Source organism: Drosophila virilis, chromosome 5 (genome assembly GCF_030788295.1).
Source record: "Drosophila virilis strain 15010-1051.87 chromosome 5, Dvir_AGI_RSII-ME, whole genome shotgun sequence".
Lineage (NCBI taxonomy): Eukaryota > Metazoa > Arthropoda > Insecta > Diptera > Drosophilidae > Drosophila > Drosophila virilis.
Window position 1 is genome coordinate 11,728,912 of NC_091547.1, and position 24,950 is coordinate 11,753,861.

A 24,950-nucleotide genomic window follows, 5' to 3' on the forward strand; every position below is an offset into this window, starting at 1 on the left:
CGCCTTGGACACATTTAATTGCTGCAATTGATGAGTTCAATTGCGCAAATTGCTGCGCTGACTTTTGACGCTGAACCTGCAGCTGGACAGCAGCGGACACATTAAAAACTGTTCGCTGGTGGGTGTTCAGGTAGCAACTGTCAAGTTACGAGTTTTTAAATTGAACAACAAATGCTTAAGTGGTTGAAGTTACGCCAAAACAATGGTTAAATCAGTCAAATGTTCAGTGGAAACATTTTCATGAGACTTAACATCGTTTGGCATTGCTCAATAACATTTGAGTGGCTTATATTGATGCTATGCTAGCTAACATTCCCATGTGATGTTAATAGAGAATTTAATGTTATGTAGAACGGCCGCACATGGCTATGTAAAAGCAACAACAGTATTTTAAAAGCTATAAATTAACATTTCTATGTTATGTTAATTTTAACATCAAATATATTACATTACATATATCAGCTTTAACAGCAGTTTAACATTTTTAAATAAATCAGTAAACAGAGCAAAAATGCACACCTTCTAATTGCGTGACTGGAAAATTGCGTTCCATTTCTATTGGCATTCCCATTCCCATTCCCAACAGCTATTCGGCCAGTTTCTAACGCTTCCTTTCCCAATTCTGTTGTTCTTGTTGCTGTTGTTGTGATTGTCGTTGTTCTTGTTTGCTGTTAGTTGCAACTAGTTTTTGAATTTGGCACATGCAGGTGTCCCCAATTATGTGGCAGGCACGAAAATTGGGACAACGTTAGAGTTGAGTTGCAAATTGAATATGGGTGCCTGCCACAGCTGCCAACAGAAACGAGTTGCGAAAGTAGAACTTGTCTAACATTGGAATGCGACAGAACACAGTTGGGCCCAAAGTCAAGTGCAGTTAGGCACTTACCTTGTGTTTTATTGTTGGGTAGCTCATGAACTTGCAGCAGCTTGTTTGCTTGTTGCATGTCTGTTTGTTTGTTTGTTTACTTTTGCTTAACTATTATATATATATTTTTTTTCGTGTTGGCTAATCAACTTGCGCGGCTGCTGCTTATTTACAGTGTCCACCTTTCCGTTAGCCGCTGCTGCTGCTGCTGTAACATTGATTTCTGTATAATTTTGCAATTTTCACTTTCACTCGTGCGAGTTCAAAGCGGCCAAATGACGTTTGTTGTTGTTGTTGTTGTTGTTGTTGTTGCATTTAAGTGCACTAACAACAACAATTCGACAAAGGGGCAGAGCCATAAAACATTTTTCAATCAAGCTAACAGCATGTTAATAGCATAACAGCAGCACAAACTCGCGAAGTGTTAATGAGAGAGTGACAGAGTGGAAGAGATCAAGAGAGAGAGAGAGAGAGAGAGGGAGAGACGCATAGGCAGAGGCAGAAGCGTGCCAAGCAGCAGCGCTTGCAATTGTTTGCCAAACGTCACTTGCAAAACAACAACAACAACAACAGCAGCTTCCGCTGCGCTCTGCCGCTCTGCCTAGCGCTCTCTATTTCTCTGTTGCGCAGCTGCGTCGTGGCGCTGCTTCCTCGAACTGCAGCAAGTGTTGTTGACCGCTGCTCGCTGCTCTCAAAATGCCGTTGCGCATTGATTGAATGCAACAACAGCAACAACAGCTTCTATGCCTTTGTATGCGTGTGTCTATGTTTAATTACATTACGTGTGCATGTATGTATGTGTGTCTCGCAGATTCTGTGGGAATCGCTCTGATTTTGTTTTTGTTGTGCTTTTGTTTTGACTTGTGCTTGGCTCAGGCTTAGCTTTTACAGCTCCTAATGCAATTAGTTTTTTGTTTTTGTGCAGCTTCCATTCCCAGCTCAGCTCAGTTGCTTTCCCATCAGCCGCGTCTATTTAACTGTAGTTGCATATGTATATGTATGCCTATATAAAGGTACAGTTAACTTTTTTTTTAATTAATTAATCAACGCTTTTGCGGTGTTAACTGGGCGTGCTGCTATTGCCGCTTCTTCATTTGCTGCTGCTCTTCGTCTTCTTCTTCTTTGGCCTCTTCTTGCAAGCTGCACAGTGCTGCCAACCCTATGCAATGAAAAGTGTCTTAAAATGCAGAGGCAGCCAGTTGGAACGTGTGTGTGGAAGGGGGAGGCGGAGGGGGGGGGGGCAACTTCTACGATGATATTCTGTTGCCTGCAGCCATTGTTGCCTTTTGGCTTTGCCTTTGCTTCTGCCTTTGCTTTTGCCGCCTTGTCATTGTTGCAAGACGCTGCCTTCCCACAGATTCACAGACAGAGTTTCCCTTTCGTTACGTGACAGCGCGCCCAACTCTGAAAAAAAAAACAATCACACATTGCATTGAGAGAGAGGGAGGAAGGGGGGTAGGGGGCAACCAATCCTACAGATGCAGACACCCAGCCCAAAAGTCAAAACAAGCCAAGCCATAATCTGCATATTGCCTTCAGCCAGATCTTAACTCAAGTTTCGCCGCATTGTTCTGAGCCCCCAATCATGATATATATATACACATAAATGTATATATACTTATGTATAATTGACAGGCGCTCATTTTCCGGCCGAATGCGGCGACTTTTCCAAATCAAAGCAACGTTTTGTTTCTTATGCAATTTTTTGTGGCTCTCTTTTTATTTGCAATTTTCTCCCTTGGAGTAATTATGTTAGGACTGGTACTTTTTATTAGTATTTTTATTTTTTTAGTATTTTATATTTATTGCGTCTTGGAGTTTGTCAACCCCGGCAGATGCGTGGGCTTTGCGACTAGCTGCTGCTGCTGCTGCATGATGACGCATCTGGCTGAAAAGCTGGCCTATAAAAAGTAAGAAAAAATGGAATGTATTTATGAAAAAAGTCATAATTTTGCTTTGGGCTTTTGCAGCTTATCAGCTGCTGCACTTGGCATTGGACATTCGCCCGTTTGGGGCTTGTGGCTTGTGGCACATACGACATCCGGTTGCTGACGATTTTTTTTTTTTTTTTTGGTCGACTCGTTGGCAATTTCCGTTTATTGACTCGTAAAAGACGCAACAAACTCGTTAAACGTCACATTTGCTGACGCTGTTGTTGTTGCTGCTGCTGTTGTTGTTGGCCGGGTACCGTTGTTGCAATTTAGTTGACTTTATGAAGCCTTCTTTACAGCTGTCTGTCATGAGCTTTTATAGCAGCTTTTTTTCTTGTGACATGTCAAGATCCGCCTGCCTTTTGATTTCACAGTGCGAATGTTAAATTTCATCCTGTTAATATATACTGGCATTACAGTTCCGTTTCCAGTTGATGTTAATGTTAAAATTGCTGTTAAGTTCATGTTAATGTTTATAGCTATAAATATTGAACTGCGCTGAAAGATAAGCGTGCTGTTGGCGTTAAGAAAATGTTTCATGTTATATAATCACAATAAATTATAATCTGCACGATTAATGCTAGTTGCTAGATTAGATAACTGTCTATTGCGAAAAGTATGCAGTTTTAGGGAATAATACCCGCAGCCGGAGAATTACGCACTGTCTGCATAGCTCAGGGGGTCAGGGGTCGGTTTATGCGTCAGGGCTTTTAGTTTATTTTGTGGTGGGGCAGGGGCAGAGAGGGCTAACATATCTAATTAGTCAGACACTCGTCATTGGCATTTATTGGGCTTCATATGCAGCTGGCAACCCTTTTGGGTATCTTTATAACGGGGTTGCCGGTCACTTGAGGGATTTTCTTTGGTATTTTGTACCTGGTTTTATTTTTTTGTTTTGGGCTCAGGTCAGGTGGCAGGCAGAGAAAGTCACGCTCTGTCAGATTGCTTCTAATTGAAGCGGCGCCACATGCTGTGCCTTTGGCACTTTAACTCTTCTTAGCTCGTTTCGATAGCTTTTGTGCTTATGCAAATGATATGGCACTTGGCTTATCTCACAGAAACGTATGCTATTATATAAACAAAAGCCGCGTATGCTGGCTAAAATGTGTGACAGTTTCATAATAGTGCAGTGAAAAATGTTAACCCAAAAAACATGTCAAAGAAGACACCGAAAAGAGCGACGCTTAACAGTGGCCAAGAAATGTTAATCAAACATAGCTGTACAATTCCAAGAACTGGCACAATAAAAGCCACTCAACAACAAAAATAACAACAACAACAACAGCAGAAACAGCAGCCCCGAGCGCAGCTTAGAAGCACCAAGCCAAAGAAAAACCAAAAAAAAAAAAAAAGAAAAAGAATCAAGAATCATAACAACACTTGTATAGAAGCTGGCGCACGCGCAGGCCAATTAACAAAGGCGGCTTTGCTTTGCTATGCCAGTGCCATCGCAGTCGCAGTCGCAGTCGACGTCAACGTCCAGTCATTCATTGAAGCATGCAGCGAGAGCTTTGACTTTGCTTTCTTTGCTGCAGTTGTGCTCGCTCCACTTTCGCCTATGTGTGTGTGTGTGTGTGTGTTGTGTGCCAGCTGCGCTCTCACGACGTTCGTAGCCAAACCGCGCTCTGACTTTGTTCAACGTGCAAGCGCAGCTGTATTTGTGTGCAAGAAGCGCTCTCACTGCGTTATACTCGCGCATGCTCAGCGCGCTCTGCCACTGCTATTGCTGCGACTGGGGGCTTTGGAGGCTTTGTATGTGTGCCTGGCGCTCAGTTCGCTTTCAGTCGCGCTTGAAGCCGGTCGTCGGTGCGGTTACTCTATGCGTGTTTGCGCCTGTCAACGTTTGTTATTGTTTTTTTTTTTGCGTAGCGTCGCGTGAAAGTCTTTGTGGCTGCAATTGCATAAATTTCGCGGTGTCTCCTTAACTGAACGCGCCTCTCGATGACGCATGTATGCGCTCTGTGAGCCAAGTTTTGTGTGTGTACGTGTGTGTGTGTGTGGACAGTGTCAATGTCCTTTTTGGTGGAACAACGCCCCAACAACTGTTGCCAACAGCTTGTAACGCCTTGGGATTAGCCGCACAACCATTTGTTGTTGTTGCTGGTGTTGCTCTTGTTAGGTTTTGCTAAAACGTAAGTTGCTAAACGCTTCGACTCGATTTGGGCCATTTATTTTACAGCTTCTTCACGGCAACAGCAGCTGCTGCTGCTTCTTCTTCTTCCGTTAGCAGCGTTTAATAATTAAGACAAAAGCGCGCAACAACAAACAGTAAAAACAAAAAACCAAAAAAAAAAAAACAATCAAAAATACCGCTTGGGTGAAATTCCATTTCTCTTTTAGTTTTGGTTTTGATTTTTTCTTTAACCATCTTTGAACGTTTATAAAAAGTGAAAATCAAGTGACAATCAATTAAAATTCGACACAAGACACCAAATAAAAACACAAAAATTAAAAAAAAATCAAAAAATAAATACGAAATGAGTCGAAACGAAAGAAACGAAAAAATCGATTTTCAATTTCAGGCATTCGCTTGAAAATTTGTTCTAATTTTGTCACACTTTTATTTATGTTGTTGTTGTTGTTGTTGTTTTGGTCTGCTTCTTCTGCTGCGCTGGCTCGTTTTATTTTTGTTTCTTTACGTTTTTGGCCCCTCTTCATTTAACGTATCTTTACGGTACTTACGCTACGAGGCTTAACCCAAATTCACTTGTTGCATGCGCTGAATAAGCAAAAATAAAATAATAAAAAAATACTAAAAAAAAAATGTTAAATAAAACCGCGCACAGAATCGAAGAAAACTGAACAATTTTCGTTGTACTTCTGTCGCCGCCTTTCTATGGCTTGACGTTAATGCAATATGACCGGGGGACTGGGGGACTGGGACTGAGACTGGGTCAGGCCCAGGGCGGTCGCCCGACCCACTTCCAGTCCGGCTGGCACCCATCCAGACCTGTCCTAACCCCGCTTGCCTTAGTTGGGCTCAACTCAACTCAAATTACAAATGCGTTGACAGCTCAGTTGTCACTAACTAAGCTAAACAAAACGAATTCATCATCATTATCATCCTCATCCTCAACAGGCATCGTAATAACACCCCATAATAATCAGGTTGTATTGGCCATACTTGGCTGGGAATCGCATAATCGTAAATTGATTATAAACCCATGAAAAACTCATTCTCGGTCTATTGAGTCGGATGCTCAACTTTTGTAATGCAAAAATTCACATTTGGTTAACATCAAAAGCGGCGTGAAAAATAAAACAAGATATTCAACTAAGCAAACGGATGCCGAACATGGCATACACTATACAGAGTTGAACGAATATTAACACATTTATTTAGTTTTGTGGATAATATATATACTCACAGAATAATCAATTATTTATTGATAAAATAAGTACATTACGTCTATTAAAAAGTTCTTAGCTCCAAAGTCTTTTAAGCAGCATAAAAAACTTTCTGAACAGTTCAAGCAGTTACATAGCATTTATTAACAGAGCGATAACATGTTGCTGTAGACTTAACATAGTGTTCATTTAACATGTGTTAAGTTGGGCTAGAAAAAGAAAACTGTGCAGTAAGTGGACATTCAGTATATTCCGTATAATTTATAAAATATTCAAGAATACAGCATTGATTATAGATAGTATATAACTTTAATAAAACAGATTGAAAATCTCTCTTTCTGCCTTTGGTTACGAACAACATAAACAATTTTGAATGCTCTAATAATAAAAGTTCAAAATAAATGAATACAAAAAACATTGTATCTTAAAACAAATTGCACTGAAATCAACAAAAAGATTGTTTAGGCGTTTCTATTTTGTTTTCGTTGTTTTTTTGCTAGCGCTGACCAAAAAAGCAACATTTATTGTTGTTGTTGTTTTGGCTGTTCATAAATGGTCAGTAAAGTTTGTTGTTGTTGTTGTATTTTATATTTATGTACACACACTCGCACACACAAACACGTCGAACTATACAAATAGCAGAGATTTGTTGTGTGTAAAGTGCGAAAAATGTATCGACTGTTAAAAATCCCCCACATCCACTTGATGCGTTAGTCTACGAAATGCGTGGGCTACGCCAAGGGTAGCCTCAACTTGTTATAGTTGTAGTTGTGCCTAAATTATAGATAGATAGATATATATTTTTATAAAACAACAACGACCTTGTTTTTATTTGGGCTTACGTGTGCGTGTGCCTTGTTGATGGAGTCCGCTGTTCCTGTGAATATGGTACATGTACCTTACGGCATGAATAATGTGGCCGTAACTTAAAGTGCGAGAGCGCGGGCAAATGACCGATTAGAAAATCGCATCACTTTCATGTAGTTGTCTCGTTTGTTGGTGTTGTCGTTTTGTTCCCGCAACATCAAAGCGGGCGCCAAAAATTTAATATGAGCCTGTTATTAATTGCCAGGGCTCATATGAGCAAGCCAAGTAGCTAAGTAGTCACGCGTACCAAGTATTAATCATACTTTTTGCTTAAATTTGGCGAGGGTCTTTAATAAAAATGTTTGTCTGAGCATTTAGCATGTGTGCAATAACATAATGGCAAATCTGTTAGCAGTTGTTAACATGACAACTGCTCTGGCAGCTTAACAGAGTGATATGATGTTAATGTTAAGGTAAATGTTAACTTTAACATATACGATATGCATTAACAAACCTATTAACAGTTGTTTGTATGAATGTTGTGGCAGATTATCATTTTACAAAAGTCTCTGTTAAGACCAATGTTAGCATTTAACATGTGCAATGCGCTTTAACATAATGCCAAACGTCTGCTTACATGAAGTTACAAGGCAATGTTAATCGATATGCGTAAAATGGAACACACACATTTGTGGCTTCTTTCATTTTGTTTTAACTCTATTAAAACTATGGGCTTTTTATTAAATAAAAGTCAAGCTCTCGATTATTTCGTGATTCATTCATTTATGAATAAGTGTAAATTGTCACGTAAAAAATTTATTTAATCTACAGAAATATATAATAAAGGGCATTTCCAGAAAAAGTCTATGACTAAAATCCAAAAAATCAATGCTGTTTTTTTTAAATGATTAAATTTAGAATGGAAGACAAGCTTTGATAAAAATACTTGAATTTCTCTTTGCTTATTCATTTTGTATATGTATATGTACTATCATGAGGCCCATCCTAAGATTCTCTATTCTTAACATTTCTATATATAGTATTACAATGCAAGCATTTAAGTAACCCTCGCTGCTTGACTTTGACACCCTCAACTAATGACTATTTTTTTCTACTCTTTTCTCTTGCAGGTAAATGACAAGAAATTAAAAGCAACAAAAAAACCAAAAAAAACAACTGGAAAACGATTATTTTTTGTGTTTATATTTTTTTTTTTTTTGTAAAAAGCATTTTCCAAAACGAAAACGAAATTGCGCCGACAACAAATGCTGCCAGTTGTTTATATCTTTCAGATACACACATATCTATAAGATAAGCAGCCAAGCAATTAATTTGTATCTATAGCTGTGCGCGTATCTGCATCTGTATTTGTATCTGCGAATGTATCTGCATTCGGAGCGTCGCGGCTCTCGCTGCATACCGAGCGAAGGCAAAAACAAATACAAAAATATAGAAAAACATGCAGGGAAAATGATTTGTTTTTCCGTAATTTTTGCGCAAAAATGAAAAGCTTTCTAATCGCTTGGTTGCCTCAGCGTTTTTCCATTGCAGTTTGCGCCCTGCCAGAAGCGCCTTGACATTTCCCAATTTCAATTCGTTCGCAGCGTGTCGCGCCTTTTTTCTTTCCCCGTATCTGTATATCGTTATATATGGATATATATATATATATGATATATACTTATGCATAGATATATAATATCGCACATTTGACAGTTTGTCGCCGCGATTTTTGCGTCGCGTATTCGATTTGGAAAATGAATATATAAAAATCTACAGCAAGAAATTCGCATATTTTGTCAGTGCGCAAAGACAAAAGAAAGAAAAAACAGATAACCGCAAAAGAAAAACCCATAGAAAATCGCTGGGAAAACTGCCGTCAAATGTTTGAGCAATGCCTCGCCTGTATCAATTGTAGGGCATAAAACCAAATATACAAACAAATTGTTTGCTAGCATGGCACTCACTATGAACATGGTGTTTCTCAAGGATTTACGATCGCGTCTCAAAGGATATCTGCACGTATGTACTCTATATATACATAGACATATATAAATCTATCAGTGTGTGAGTGCGAGTCGAGTTAAACGCATTCCATTTTGGAATTCTTGTTGTTGTATAAGCTATTTACTTACATATGAATATGAATGTGAATATGAGTTTGAGTCGCAGATAGCACGCGCGAAATTTGCTTACTTGAGTCATGTAGTCCAATAAGCATACCCTATAATTGAAGTCGCAGGTGCATATTGTTTTTGCCTGTGCGTATGTAACATTTAGCCGAGAAGACGTTCGTTTAGCTTAGGGCCTGAAATAATATAACTTACTGCAAAATATGCTTCTTTAAAGTATAAGCTTTGCTAAGAAATTACTATTGAAAACAAGAGGAATAGGAAAATTGCTCTAAAATGATAAAGTAAAAGCAAAAGTAGAAATGGAAAGCTTGGGATTAGGAATGGGAATCCTATTAATGCCTCTTTCAGCAATCGAAAAATATGTTTACATAAAGTATGGCAAGGTGCTTGCTCAAGGCAACTTTCCTGTGGGGTATTACAAAATAGAACTCTTAAATATATTGTCTTTCGTATCAACACAAACATAAGCTTATTACAGGGTATCCCACGGTAGTTCAGCTCTTGCTTTTGGGTAAATATATTATTAATTAAACGTGGGTTGCTTGCCGCAGATTCTCTGCTATCCCTCTATACGTATCACGCTCTTGCTGTCTCTAGAAGTGCTCCTCTTGTTCTCTCAGCCCACACACACACAGAGACACACACAGACGCACACACACATGCAGAAAGACTGCGTCAAAAGAAAGCCACAAAATTCAGCCATTTACTGATGTCGCCTTCTCTCGCCACCCGCCGTCTCCTCTATACTTTTTGTTGTTGTTGTTGTTGTTGTTGCCACAACGCCTCCATTTCCATTTCCGTTTCATCTCATCATGGCCCACCCCCTTCCGGCGACCGGCCCCTAACTCCGCTGTGCCAGTCTCATAGTCTTGTCTCTCGCTTGTCCAATGCGACGCCTGCAATTTTTGCAACTTTCTCAGACAGCGGCTGTCATCATCATGTGGCCGCCCTATAGACGGGGACTGGAACTGGAACTGGCAGAGGTAGAGGTAGTTGGGAGCATGCTTTTTACCCATATATATATATATATATATATATATGCACCTATGCTGGTACTCCTCGTACTACTTACTGTGTGTATCTTTTATCTTTGCGTCTCTTGCGTCTCTTTTGTTGCACATCGCATATCGCTATATCGCATATTATGCTGATTATTCAAGTATTCGTAAGTATGTTGTGTCAGTATGTTTTTGTTTTTGTTTTTTTTTTCTCTCTTTCCTTTTTTCGCAAGTATAAACTTTGGCTTTCTGCAATCGCGTTATGCAATTGCAATTCCCGGCGGGCCCCATTATCATCAAGATGTTTTTATAAAGAATGCGCCGTGTCGACGCCGCAAACGAGCCGCTATAATTTCACATACAAGCTCGTAAAACATTTCCCAGGAGCCTTTTTATGATTTGTTTTTGCAATCGAATGCAAAAAGAGACAAATTAAAGTGAAGCTTGCCATTGTCAGCCTAATGAAGTTATGAGCACCAAGATATATGGCTAACAAATGAATGTCTCAATTAGTTAAAGTTCACTTAGGTTAGAAAAAATCGCATATTCATTATTTTGAGCCGCAGCTTTAACTAAATAGATGTAATTTGGGCATTGTTCAGATAATGTTAACTAATTACCAATATATTTGGGTTTTTGCTAGTTCGTTTTTTGTATGCGACAGAAAATCTTATATAATCCGTTTTTTGTACATGTAACCCATATATATATATACATATAATTTTTAATATTTGTGGCAAATGTATAATTCCAAACTTAATCCCGGCTTAACTCTTTGAAATCTGCTTGAAAACGAGAAAGCAAGAATATTTTCGACACAGCAAAGATGTAATATCCTTTTCAACCGATCCCTATGTCTGCTATATGATATATAGTTGCGATCCGGCCGGCTCCAATCTATGTACTGCCCAGAAAACTGGACAAATGCAAGATCTATTCAAGACGATGGCTTTAAAACTGAACGGACAAACGGACATGACTATATTCACTTGATATTCATCTAGATCTTTAAAAATATCGATTTCTGTTGCATAGTGTAGTTTTTTCTGTTTTTTAAATATTTATATAAAGGTGGTACGAGCTAGTCTTAATAACTCTAATATAATAATAAATGGCCGAACAATGTCAGGCAATATCCGCTAGTACTTGTACAAATTGAGCATTTAGTATCTAGATTATTATATAGTTCATCTATAAATATTGGACTAAGAAACTACAATAATTAGATCATTAGTAAAAGATGTTTGTATACCCTGCAACCATTGAAAATATATGGAAAAGGGTATAATGTACTTGTGCAAATGTATGCAACAGACAGGCAGAAGAAAGCATCTCCTTGTTATTTTGTCTGTCGATATGTCTTCATTTTAAGAGCTAGATACACCAAATTTGCTACACATATTGAGATTTTTTCACTCTTGAGAATATTTGTAAAAACAGTTCGATGCGGGCTTGAGGGTATCTGTTAGTCGGCCACTGCCAACTAGAGCAGCTTTGTTTTATTTGTGTTTTCATAATCTCTCAAGTGGTTAGCTCAATCGTTTCAAGGTATTGGCTATGGCCAGATAATTGCCTAGATATATATACTACTTACCCCCTGATAATAGCCAAGCAGGCGATGTAACGGCCAAATGCAATCGATGTCTGTTGATGCGGTCAGTCAGCTGCGTTTTGTGTTATCAACTGAAAACCAGGCCGAAACCAGTTGCCAGCTTCGTGAGTCACTTCGTTAAGTAACTTCGTAATAAATCGTTTGACTTCGCCCACCCACGAGGTGTGCCGCAAGTGTGTGTGTGTGTGCGAGTGTGTGTGTGTGCGAGTGTGTGTGTGTGTGCATTTGGTTCGGGTCGATGGGCACATTTATTACACCAGGCGAAATGACGTGAACATCACTTCAAGTTCGTTAGTTGCGGCGTGCGGGCAGCTATAAAAAAGTGTTTGCAACAAGTTGCAGGCTCAAGGCGATTTCTAACTGTGAAATTTCAATACGTTATAAATAAATATAACAATATATGGTCTTTGTATATAAAATATCAGGCTAAGCATGTGATGTGAAACTAAGCCCTGCGCATTTTTTTTTTTACATATATCAAAGTGTAATCGTGTGTGTGTGTGTGTGTGTGTGTGTGTGTGTGTATTTCGAGTGGATAAACAAACGTTCTGTCTTCAAAATTTGTGTTTAGTTTCTTGGCTTTCAGGCTTATCATAGGGCCACAGCAAAATGCCGATAAGAAAACGTTGCGCAGTCAACGCCGTCCCTGGCATTCGTCTTATATGTTATAATTATAAGAGTTTTTACGAAGCAACTTGTTTCCAATTTTTTGCTCTTTTTATAACGTGCCCAGACAATCAATCAAGTGTATGTATATGAGTGCAACCAAATATATGGCAATATTCTATTCAATTAGAGTCCAATAAGTCTTTGGGCTTTTGCCGCCGCTATTGTCTCGGTTAATTTTCGCTTTCTACATTTGGCTGCTTCGCGGAGTTCGAGAGCTGGAGAAATTCTTATGCATATTCATGGCTAACAAATATGGCCAACTGTCAGCTGCTCTACGACGGCCTTATTGGGCTAATTGGCATGAGTCAAGTTCAGTTTTTTTTTTTTTTTTTTTTACAACAAACAGCTCCCAGTTGCCTTTCGTTAATGCAAATTCGCGACGCTTTTGACTTAAAAGCAGTCAACGTATTCCATGGAATTCAATATGCCACAAACAGAACTCTGTCTACAGTTGATAATAATATTATAATAACAATAATCACAATAACAATTGCCGTCGCTTACTTTGTAAGTTTATGAGCAAAAGAAAAAAAAAAAAAACCAAAGTAAACAAAGTCTAAAAATTTATAAACTAAGTTTCCTGTGTATGTGCGTATATATATATTTATGCTTTTTAGCAGACATGCGATATATAGTTTCTTTATCGGGCCTTTACAGGCGTGCGTATGTACATATTTATGGTGCCATGTTGTGCTAACTGTCTGACTTCTAGCTTTTATGATATAAACAAAATAGTTTTCATTTCGACAAATTTCAGATAAAAGTGCTCTGGTTAGCATAGCTTCAAGTTTCTTTTATTGTATAAGCTACAAGTATTTGCCTTTACGATTAAACAATATATTTGGTTTATGTATATAAATTTTTCTTAATTGCAATAATATTTGGTGAGCCCCATTTTTGTGATCAACAATCCCTAATTTCTCTTGAAAGCACTAGACCAATAATATTCGAGTTAATTTTTCTATTATTAAACACTTAAATCGTTTGAGAATTACACTTTCGGCAATTTCTATACCTTTGTAGAGGGTATTATATTGTTGTAATTCACCAACTCCGACCCCATAAAGTCTAGACATACTCTAGATCTTGCCATGTCCGTCTATCTGTTACTATGCAAGCTAAACTCTAAGTTCTAAAGCCTTCTTCTTGAAACCTTGTCATGATCGGACCACTATATAATATAGCTGCCATAGGAAAGATCGGTCGATTAATAATGTTCTTTTATGTTTTTCAAAATATTTCCATCGAATTCGGCATTTACAAGCTTCGGTATTCCTCGTATATCTACAAAAGGGAACTGTTTGAGAGAGTATTAAATCTGCGGCGTGCCGAAGATGAGCTCACTTTTTCGATTTGGCTTCTACGACCTTTTGTCTTCAGATTTGAACTTTAAATTCAAATAATAAACTTTTATTAGAAGTAAAGTGTGACCAGCATCCTTTTATCTGTATATCCTATCGATAGGCTTTCTCTCTGATTTATCAATTTAACTAATTGATAAAATTTCGTGCATTTCAAAAGTGTGACAAAATGTTCCAATTTTCAAATGATGCTGCGACTTGCTTTTGCTTAGAAAGTCGCCAATTATTGCTTTCAGTGCAACTTGTAATTGAAACTGGCAAAGTTGTCCACACTTTCAATTCGAATTCTTGGCAACAACAAATTGCTTTGGGTGAGAACGAGAGACTACTTGAAATGTTTTGCAAAGTGTTCAATGCTAAACTTGAATAGCAGCCCAATTTGAATGCGCCGTGAAAGTTGAGTCAGGAGTTGTTTGCAATTCCAAATTGATTAGAACTTTTAATTTGCATTATAATTGTTGCTGCACAGATACCAGATCGGAAATGTTTAGAAACGAGCACGAGAAATTTCTTTATCAATTGTGTTAACTTTCTTATGCGACAACGATGACATGACAATCTAGAACCAGTCACAACTAACTTGTTTTTTTTTGTTCTTTTTTTTGTCGTTGTTATTGCTGTTGTTGTATTTCCTCTCCTTTCTTAACAATCTCTTGTACATTTTCTTGATAACTCGCAGCGCTCGTGAGTCGTGTGAAAAGGCGCGACACAAGCTGTCTAATTACCATGAACTGGTCGCAAGCTTAAACAACAAACCAAAAAGTAAAGAAACACAAAACGTAATCAAATTGAAATTCGAGCGAAAAACTCACTGAAAATGTCAAGTTTGGTAAAGAGAATACGCAGCATGTTGGTGTCGCAGCCCAAAACCGAGCCCCCAAACCTATCCAATGAGGATTTAAAGTCGAGCCGAGATGACAACTCGCGCAAATGTAATACACTGCCACGCAACTATAGTGGCGCCCAAAAGTCTTCGATCAGGCGGCGAGCGAGTGTCTCGAGACTGTGGAATCGTCTCGTCTCGAATTTTGAGTCTTCCAATGGGGGAGTATTTTACACAGACACGGTAAATGGTTCCGTCAAAACTGAATACACAGACAGTCAAACGAATTTTGAACCAAATCCAAACATATTCTAATTTAATTAACAATTTTCTATCTCTATGCTTGCAGGGCGAATATATAAAACATCCAGTTCTATACGAGCTCAGTCATAAATATGGCTTCACAGAGAACCTGCCCGAGAGCTGTATGTCCATACGGCTCGAGGAGATCAAGGAGGCCATACGGCGCGAGATACGCAAAGAGCTAAAGATTAAAGAGGGCGCCGAAAAGTTGCGCGAGGTCGCCAAGGATCGACGTTCGCTCAGCGATGTCGCCGTGCTGGTCAAGAAGAGCAAAAGCAAACTGGCCGAGCTCAAGTCGGAGCTGCAGGAACTCGAAAGTCAAATACTGCTAACATCCGCCAATACGGCGGTCAATAGCAACGGTCAAGGTAAGCACAAAAAGATTGCTCAACTTAAGATTGCGTAACTCGTACCAACTTTCCCAACTGTCGCTTCTTTTACTACATTTTTCGTTTTTTTGTGCCCCTAAAAAAGAAAATCGTTAAAAGTATCTCAAAAGTAACTTCAAGTATCGTTTTACGAGCGTTTGTCACGCAAACCTGTCAACTGTCTCGTTATGCATCTATCTATATACATTTGTATCTTTGTCGCGCTTTGCGTGTTCTCTTACATTACCCAGGCGCGAAATACTTGTGCGTTTATCGTTTGAGCTTGTATCTATAACAAAACACTTGCTTAGTGTCAGGTTATTTTTATTGTGCCATACCCTGTACTTATCAGCAATTAATGGCAGAGAGGGTATATGAAAGTGTGTAAGCTCTAAAAGAGGCATAGACAAATGTTTATCTCAATATCTCAGAGTAGCTCATTTCATGTTCTTTCGCAAATCAGTAAATAAAAACTAACAAATTAGTAATTTAAACTAACTATTCCGATCAGAACTCTTGATATAGGTATTTTCTAGTACAGCACTTCCCAGCTAGAGCAGGCTTTTTTTTTTGTTTCTATTCAACTATTGACACAAGTGTCGTGAAATATTTAGCTGAATGTGACTGCTCAGCGCTTCGGGTTTGTTCTACTGTATCGCAGTCTATCTATCTGTTTCCGTGTTTGGTACATGCCACCAGCTGCAGTCAGCGGCATGCATCTCAGTAGATTTCAACATCATCATTATCTTTATCATCATCAACTGCGTCGTGAAGATCTTTAGCATCTGTTGAAAGCTTCATGGGTTAACATCTGCTCAATTGATTGACATGTTTGACAGCAGCTGCCAGCAAAGTGCAACAAACATTTCTTAGCTGGTTTTTTGTTTTGGTTTATGTGCTGTTGGTGCAGCATAAATTAGCATTCGAGTTGAGCTGAAATTTTTCGATAGAATGTCGATTAAACTCAATGAGAAAATTCTACTCAAGAGCTGAGCTAAAAATATGCCTATATATTATATCTTACATTAAGTCAAGCTATTTAACTCTTTTTAATTTATTTTGACCGCATGCTCGAAAGTCAGTCCAGTATCGGAGCTTGTAGTATCGATGCTTTCTTTACAATTCCAATATCGATACAATTAGCTTATTTCTATAACGATAAATTGTTTTAATCTAATACTAAATATTTATTTAGTCTTTCACAACAAATGACAGCAACTGCTCTTCAGGAATAAATAACCGTGTGGTTCTATCTGAGAATTAACATGTTCTTCTTCATTAACTCTGATTAGGACCTTTATGAATCAGTAGAGATATGAAGCAATATATATATTTGTATATATAACTAGTGTATTTGATACGAAGCTTGATAAATTATTAGATCAGGAAAAATTCTAAAAAATGTTCTTATCTGTTTTGATTTGATATAGATTAGTATGAATACCTTTATTTAATTCATATATATGTTTATTTATAATAATAGATATCAAAATTGTATTCTTTATTGTTTATTTCATTATTCTAGTCCTCATAAAAGCTGCACACAACATTTATTCATAATTCGCATGTCACCTTGTCGTTTCCTGCGCTTGCCAGCAACTGTTGCATATCAGCCCCTTCCACCCCATTCGCCCCCCCCCTTTAGCTGCAGTTTAATTCAAGTGGTCGTGTGCAATCAGATTAAACTGTAAATAAAGCGTGTCAAATGGCGCACTTGGGTGTCCGCAGTTGTCAGTCAAGCGGGGCGACCTGTGAACGTTGTTCCGCGTTCATCACAGTAATAGACGTGTCGCGGCTTAAGTGACCCTTGAACTTTGACAGTATGTGGCTAAATGCGGCATTAGGTTAAATGATTTGACCCCCCTTTAAGAAGCTGACCGGTGGGCAAAATTGAAGTCAAGGGCAACTATTAAAAGCAGAGTGTTCTAAAATTAAGGCAAAAAAGTCATAAACAAAGCCGTAAGATACGCTGTAACTGGGAAAAGATAGTGGTCTAAAAGATACCCTGTAACCAGAACCTGAATGTGAAGCATATATGCACAGGTAGATGTGCCGTGACATACGTGAGTGGGTCTTAAGCCAGCCCGATATACCCACCCTCTCACCCCAATACACAGAGCTAATGTGCCCTTTCGTACCGAACATTGCTATTGTTGCACCCAATTAGAGGGTATATATTAGAACAAAGTGCCATACATATTCACAGGCTTTGTATATGTAATGGGCTTTGTCTATGCTCTCAGTCAATATACCCGGTTATAATGCCCAACTACAGGGTATACACATGTTTATAATGCTACACTTTCCAATAAAATCCAAAAAAAAAAAACTCATTTTAAATATTTTGTTTCATGTTTACAGAATCGATTGCCTTCAGCCTTGATGGCAGCGGCGCTGCCCAGCTCGCCGGAGCCGTTGGTGGCTTGGGCGGTAACAATGCGATGGCCGGCGGCGGTGGACCGGCGACGGCCAATGACAAGGTGCTGGCCTCGCTGGAGAAGCAGCTGCAGATCGAGATGAAGGTGAAGACGGGCGCCGAGAATATGATACAATCGCTGGGCATTGGCTGCGACAAGAAGCTGCTCGCCGAGGCGCACCAAATGCTGGCGGATTCCAAAGCCAAAATTGAGTTTTTGCGCTTGCGCATCATCAAAGTCAAACAGAATCGCGAGCAGGCGGATCGCCTAAAGGCCGCGCTCCAGCTAACAGATGAGCATGGTGTCCTCATAGCGGGCGGCGCCAGCGGCATCGGCGGCGGCAGCATGCAGCCGCAGAGCCTGGAGACAACGCTGGAGGAGCGCATCGAGGAGCTGCGTCACCGGCTGCGCATCGAGGCAGCGGTCGTTGATGGAGCCAAGAATGTCATACGCACGCTGCAGACGGCGAATCGTGCACCAGACAAGAAGGCGCTGCAGGAGGTGAGTGGGCGACAGATTTTTTTATATTTTACCTTTCTGCTACTTAGCGTTAATTAGATTAACCTAAATTCTTAGAGCTGGCCGCGGGCCAGGTAAGCGGGTGCGCGCGCGAACGGGCGGGCCAAACGCTCGGCCTGCCCCCAGGTAAAAGAGAGTGAGTGAGAGCGAGTGAGAGAGAGAGAGTCGACACTTGTGGCGTGTGCCACACGGCGTATGATTCATGTGCACATGCGTTGCGTATACGCGCCGTTTGCCTTAAGGCAATACGCACCAGCCCAAGCATAAAAAAAAAAACAGAAAAAAACAAAACGAGGCTAATTACGCGGCTGTTGAAAATATTTCAATTTTTCCCTGCCCTCCTTTTGTCGTGCTTTATGTTTTTTATACTCTCCGTACAATGAAATGCGTAACGCATAAATTGGGGCGTATCCGACCCCATAAAGTATATATATTCCCGATCAATATTAATAAGCGAGGCGCTAACTAGTCTCTTATTTTATAAAACTTTTGTCATGAAAATCTGCATAGATACGATTTTCTATTAGAGAGTTCAAGTGTAAGTCGGAACTGACCGGAACGAACCTTTAAGAATGTCATGAAGATGACGTAGATGCACTTGTTTAAAACCTAAGTTTTTGACTTAACTAGTCATGTGCTGGATTTAATCAATATCCGTCTACTATATTCTTAGGCTCTAAAGGAAGAATCGAAGAACTGTAGGAAAAATCAGTTTGGTGTCGAACATTTTTCTATTTCTCAAGATTATGTCTGCAATTAGGAACCTTACAATTCTATAGCACCCATTAGAACAATTAGTCGGAAATTGGGCTTTCGCACAAAAACGTTACTTAGCCACTTGTCTGCAAGGGTATTTATTTTCGGCGTGGCGATGAAAGTCGCACTAGCTTGCTTGTGTGTGCGTCTTTTAAGTGCGAACTGTCGCCTCATTAATTTACTGGCGAGTTCGCTTGCAAAATATGCTCGAAAATATGCACAGTATTTCAAAATGACATTTGGCCATGGACACGAGAGGCCCTACGGTTAGTGTAGAGTAGGTATATGCGTTTTCCCAACCGGTTTGGGTAGAAGGGAAAATAATATAGAATTTAGTAACAGGCATTAGGGTTTGCTTGAGCTGGGTCAAAGCTTGAGCATTCCTGACATATTGGTAATATACACTGTTAACAAACTTGAAAAGAGTTTATTGGCAGTTAGTTGGGACTTTCAGCCATTTATAAACATTTAAAGTACATAACCTTCTTTATGTACTCTGTTCCAATAGATTTCCTAGAGTATTCAAGCTTCGACAGTTTCTGCACGATCCCGCCTAATTTATGTCACAATGTTTCCGACTTCCTGTCGCGTGGACAAATGGAATGTCTTGTCCATGCTTGTGATTTATTCGTACAGATGATGTTGTGGCATTTTTTCGTTTCGTTTCCTTTCTTTGTTTTTTTGACTCCAATAGAAGCTGCCCCTATTGGATAATAGTATGTACCAAAAAAACAACAAGAACGAATGTGGCCGGCCAATATAGAGCATACGTGTTCCATTCTATTTGCAGTGCGTATTTATTTGTTTTAAGATGCGACCGAGCCGAGGGTGGGCGGCATGAATTTTTCTGGCTGAAGTGCAGTTTTTGACAACAACAGATGCAAGCAAGGTGGCGGGGTCGGAGGCGGGGTTTGGGATCCAATCGGTCGACAGATGTTTCTTCGAATGTTTCCTGGGCGATAAACAAAGGCAACAGCCAAATGCCCTTTGCTCGCTTTCGTGTGTTTGCTAAACATTAATAGAACTATGCTGAGCACATATATGCATATAGAGTTTCTACGATCTATATCTATATAGTTTCATGTATGTACATATGTATGTATACATATTCGTGAAGAGAGCGCAGCCAAATTCTGTGTGTGTTCTGCCTGTTGCCCGTTTGAAAGCGGAAAAATTGTTTCTCTAGCGAATTTTCACGCATTTCAGTTTGAGTTCTGTTGCCGTTTGGGCTACGTGCGCGTGTTGTTGCGTTTGCTTGCTTTTTGTTTGCCGCGTGTCGTTTTTTTTATTTTTTGTTTAATTTTTTAAAGTTTTTTTTTTAAAATAATTTTTAATTATTTTTCTTGGTTTGCGGCGCTTTAAGTGCATATTTTTTTGTCGGTTTAAAACTTTATGCATATGTAATTAAAAGAGACCGTCGCATAAACTATAAACGCTTAACACACGCACACCCATAAGCAGCACACGCACACACACACACACTCGACGTCACTCGAATTCCAGGCATTAAAAAGAAACATTACGCATACGCAGCGTGTTTCAAGTTTTTTAACTTCTTTTTTTTTTTTTTTTGTATTCCCATTTAAAAATAATTGCGTAATTTTTTTTCTTTTTCAATTTTTTTTTTTTTCTTTTTACCTTGTTTGCGAGCTGCATTTTATTTTCGTGCGTGGTTAACGCGATTTGGCTTTTGGGGTCATCTTGCGATTTTTAGTATTTTACAACAACAAAAACAGCAACAATAAACGGCGAGAGAATTTATAAATAAATGCACATAAAATTAGAAACACAATTTTACATGCCAAGTGGAAAAAGGAAGAACAAAAAACAACAACAACAACAACATATATAAAATCGAAAGTGTTTTTGTGCGTGGCTGATTGAAGCTAAAAATAAAAAACATTAAAATAAAAATCAAAAAATAAGAACAAAATAATAAAAGATCATAAAATAAAACGGATCAAAAGGCCACAAATAACAATATAAAGCGCCCACGAAACGAGGGCTGCATTTAAAATTAAATAGAAATTAGTTAACGATAGTAATCCGTGTCTTTATAAAGAACATAATTAAATTAATAAAAATGAAAATAAAAGTGAAATGAATAAGCATTTGAGTTGTAAAAGATTCAATAAGAATTTAGGTTTCTCACAGAATTAAATGGCGGCTTTTAGTTTTCAGTTTTTAAGATTTCGCAAATAGTTTTCGATCGATTTCCGAGTACAAAAAAAAATGAAATAAGCTTTTTGCTCATTAAATTCTATAAATTTTGCTGCTTAATTTCGTTTTGATGTCTTTTGATTGAAAATCGAATATTTATTTTACTCATTTTTCGTTTGTTCAGAATTTGATGATTCAGATAGCAATATGTACGTCATATGCAGCCAATTATTGGGAACCATAAATTTGATGCTAGAAATTGTCTATGATGTTTATTTTTAAAACTCGAAATATGCATTTTTTCCTTTCAGATTTTAATTAGCCGTCAGAAATGATCAGATTATTAAATATTTCATTTATTCCTTTGCCAAAGCATTTTAAAGCCGTTAAGAGTTTCAAAAACGTGGAACTTGTAATCGTTGTAAATATAAAAAATGGATTTTAATTATCTGTAAGAAATTAATCGAACTATTTAAGAATATATAGGTTAGCCATGAGCAGATGAAGTATGCCAGTCTTATAATAGTTTTTAGCGTTTCTTATAAAGAAATAAATATCAGCTGAATCGTAGAGCTTATGGATATGAAAAGTTCACCTTCTATGGAACCGCCCTCGCGATGCTTTTGTGTGTGTGCGTGTGCGTGTGCGTGTATGTTTGCCAAACTATCAAGAGCAACAATTTGTGTTGTATTTTTAGCTTAATCTAGAAGAATATATATAAAAAAAATTATAAAAACTATATGCCGCGTATCTGTGCAGATCGTGTGTTGTATATAGAAATTGAGCGGTACCTTGAGGCAACGTGAAAAAAGAAAACATGTGTGCCTAAAAGGTGGGGCCAGCATCATGAGCAGCAGCATCAATCGCGGAGCGGAGGGTGAACAGCCCTCGCAACCGCTGCTGCCGCCGTTGCCTCATGAGCTGACCGCCGAGTGGACAGTGCGTGCACAGCTGACATTCGCGCGGGCGGGCGGTGAGCCAGTGCAGCGGGAGTTTAGCGCACAGGAGCCACTGCATCCGGTGCGTGTCGTTTACAAGTTGTGCACGCCAACCGCGGAGGAGCACGAAACAGAGCCGGAGAAGGTAAGCTGCCAATTGAATTGATAAAATGCGGCAAAAGTTAACGAGAACGAATCGTAGGCAACGGCTGCGACAAGCTTTCGCAGCACCAATTCCTCGGCGACAACCTATGCGGATTCGGCTTTTGGCAGTCCGCAGGCCTCGCGACACATACAGCCAACGGATGAGGCGTCGCCCGGCGGCGGGGTTACCGCTCAGATGTGCGGCACGCGTTGCCGCAGCACCTGCAACATTGTCGTTTCTGCCGTGGCCGATTTTCTGCCGCAGCAGCAACAGCTGGAGGCGGCACTCAATGAGCCCTTTGTCTATCACAGCAAGGTGCATGCGCAGCAGCTGCGCGATGCCTGCTCACAGACCAGCGATTCGGAGGAGCGACAGCGGCGTCGGCCCGCCTATGAACAGCGACGCGCCACCACCGAGGGCCTCATGAACTTTGCCAACAGGCGTCATGCGGAGGAGGCGAACACCTATGTGGTAAGCGAGCGCCCATATAGCCCAAATCGTGTGTGTGACTAATCAGCGTCATATTGCAGCCAACCTACTCGCCCACGCCCACGCCTGTTACGCCCTCGTCCACATTCAAGTCGGCCTCGATGTCGCGCATACCGCCGCTGTCTCAGGCTACGTCTCAGGCGACGCCCCGACTGCCCAATCTGGGCGAGAAAAAGCCGCGCACCGTGCACATTGATGTCTATTGCACGGGCTCCGAGGAGGATGAGGAACAGGCGGATGCCGAGGCCTCCAGCTCCGATTCGGACAACAACAATGAGCATCATATGTACGAACTGGACTCCAATTCGACACCGCAAACGGTGCTGGACAACGAGCAGATGCTGCTGCGGCATCAGCGCATCTCGGGCGCCGCCCTGCCACGTCGCCTGGCCCAGAAGTCGCCGCTGCCATCCGCGAAGCAGCAGCAACAGCAGAAACTCAATTTGGGTCATGCGATAACCAAGTGCAGCACCGTCGAGGAGGTCAGCGAATCCAAGCAGCTGCTGTTCCGCAAGCACATCGGGGATCAGCGTGCCGCCAAGCTGGCGAATCTGCGTCAGAAATATATGCGCCAGCCGAGCGATGAGACGCAAAGCAGCGGCGCATATCCCAATTCCTCACGCTCGACCATGGCACGGGATGCCACGTGCAGCAGCGTGTCCAGCGTCTTGGCTGGCGACTGTGTGGACACCTCGTGGAAGGACACAGATGAGGTGGATACGTCCGGCCATGCTGCATTTGCAGCGCTCACCAAATCGGACAGCTTTGACTATGAGAACTCGCTGGATCGCGTACGCATCCGGCAAATGGAGCGGCTCTGGTCACGGCAACACTCCGCAGAGCAACTGCCGCAGCATCACCAACAGCAGCAGCAGCAGCAGGCGCAGGCAATGCCGCCGGGTTCCACCTCGCCGCATCCGCATCCGTTGACGACCATAACGGAGGTGCATTCGCAGCGTGGCTCGTTCCAGCGCAGCGATACGCTGCCCTCCGAATCGGATGGTTTCTCGGAGAGCAATCTGGGCTACAATACCTATCCGGGCCGGCAGTTGCAGCAGCTGTCGCATACTGCACGTAACCGACCTGGTTTTCTGCAGTTCTTTGGTCCGCCCGCAAGTCCAGAGCCGCCACAGTCAGCGCCAGTTATAGCTGCACCTGCTGCGGCCACGGCCATGGATCCATTCAGGCGCCTGCATCCCGGCTATCGTTGGAAGAGCGAGGCGCGCGATAATCTCAGCGTACAGGCGGCGCCTGGTTCGCCCTCCTCGGAGCGCAGCTCACCGCAGCTGCTTTCGACGGCCAGCACCGTGCTGCGCTGCGGCAGCGAGGCACCACCCAGCACCACATCGGCCACCACGTTTGGGCACTCGGTGGCGCCCTCGCCACTGCCCGCGCGTCGCTTTCAGATCTCACGCGATAGTCCGAGCTTGGCCAGCGAGACCTCCACCGTTGTCTCTGGCTATACGCACGAGCATCTGGAGAAGGCGCGTCGCTTCGGCAATGTGGTTGCCATGCGCAAGCCGGGCCATCACGTGGGACCCACCAAGAATCCCAACTGCCTATGCGACAGCTGCCAGCGCTGGCTGGCCGAACGTTTCCAGCTGCGCGGACGCGCTTTCTCTTTGGGGGAGCGCCCAATGCTGCGACGACCGCAACCATAGTTGGATTAGCTTTAGGAACTAAATGTCTAAAAGAAAACCATGGCAGAGCCTGAAATATGTTATGGAAGATGAACAATGCGTCCGTCCGCTTATCATTTAGAAAATAATCAAAGGAATAGAGAAGCTCTTTAGAAGCTATGCTTAAGTAGATAAAGAGAATGAAAGTTCTTCTACAACTTCATCTTTAGATAATATGAGAATTCTCTCGACATGCAGTAACAAGTTTCTCAATCGAAAGACACTCGTTTTAGAGACAAATTTAAATATTTTGAATATATACATAAATAAACTTACTTTTTCACAGCTCATTAAAAGAAAACTCTGCCTTGGTCCATAAACTTCGGTTATAATCGAGTTTAGTAACTTATTAACTTATTATTTCTTTTAGCTTGCATTTAACACTCTGCATAAGTTCTTATGCCCCTTAATCTACGCCACCCAATCCGATCGAACCCTACCTTGAAATAGAGACTTAAGTTAAAGATTGTTCACAAATGTTCCTCACACAAACATTTATGTGCGCTGAATCTGTTTATATGTTTTATATTAAAGTAATAAAGAACTAAATAAAGTAGCGTGTAAACAAGATATTGTTTTGATTCTCAATCAGATTTCGATCGTAAAATATAATCTAATCAATTGCAAATT

General features: G+C 40.6%; 2 protein-coding genes across 12 annotated transcripts in view; both read left to right on the top strand.

Moving 5' to 3' along the window:
- The window catches only part of Pkn (serine/threonine-protein kinase N), a 41,454-nt gene that overhangs the window by 6,954 nt on the left and 9,550 nt on the right, over positions 1–24,950 (top strand). For 8 of the 11 annotated variants that reach the window (XM_070210279.1, XM_070210280.1, XM_032436765.2 and 5 more), the window contains 3 exons: positions 14,403–14,789; positions 14,896–15,217; positions 17,579–18,135. In XM_070210279.1, coding sequence (XP_070066380.1) covers positions 14,541–14,789; positions 14,896–15,217; positions 17,579–18,135 — 1,128 coding nt within the window. In that variant the 5' untranslated portion in view covers positions 14,403–14,540. Of the gene's footprint in view, positions 1–8,696; positions 8,971–14,402; positions 14,790–14,895; positions 15,218–17,578; positions 18,136–24,950 lie in introns of those variants that run through there. The other 3 variants (XM_032436768.2, XM_015173758.3, XM_070210282.1) reach the window with 3 other exon arrangements.
- On the top strand, positions 18,157–24,890 carry LOC26531697 (uncharacterized). The gene is made up of 4 exons (XM_015174868.3): positions 18,157–20,309; positions 21,767–22,152; positions 22,210–22,623; positions 22,683–24,890. Exons 2-4 carry the CDS (start codon positions 21,916–21,918, stop codon positions 24,300–24,302), a joined length of 2,271 nt encoding a protein of 756 aa, XP_015030354.1. The 5' UTR covers positions 18,157–20,309; positions 21,767–21,915; the 3' UTR covers positions 24,303–24,890.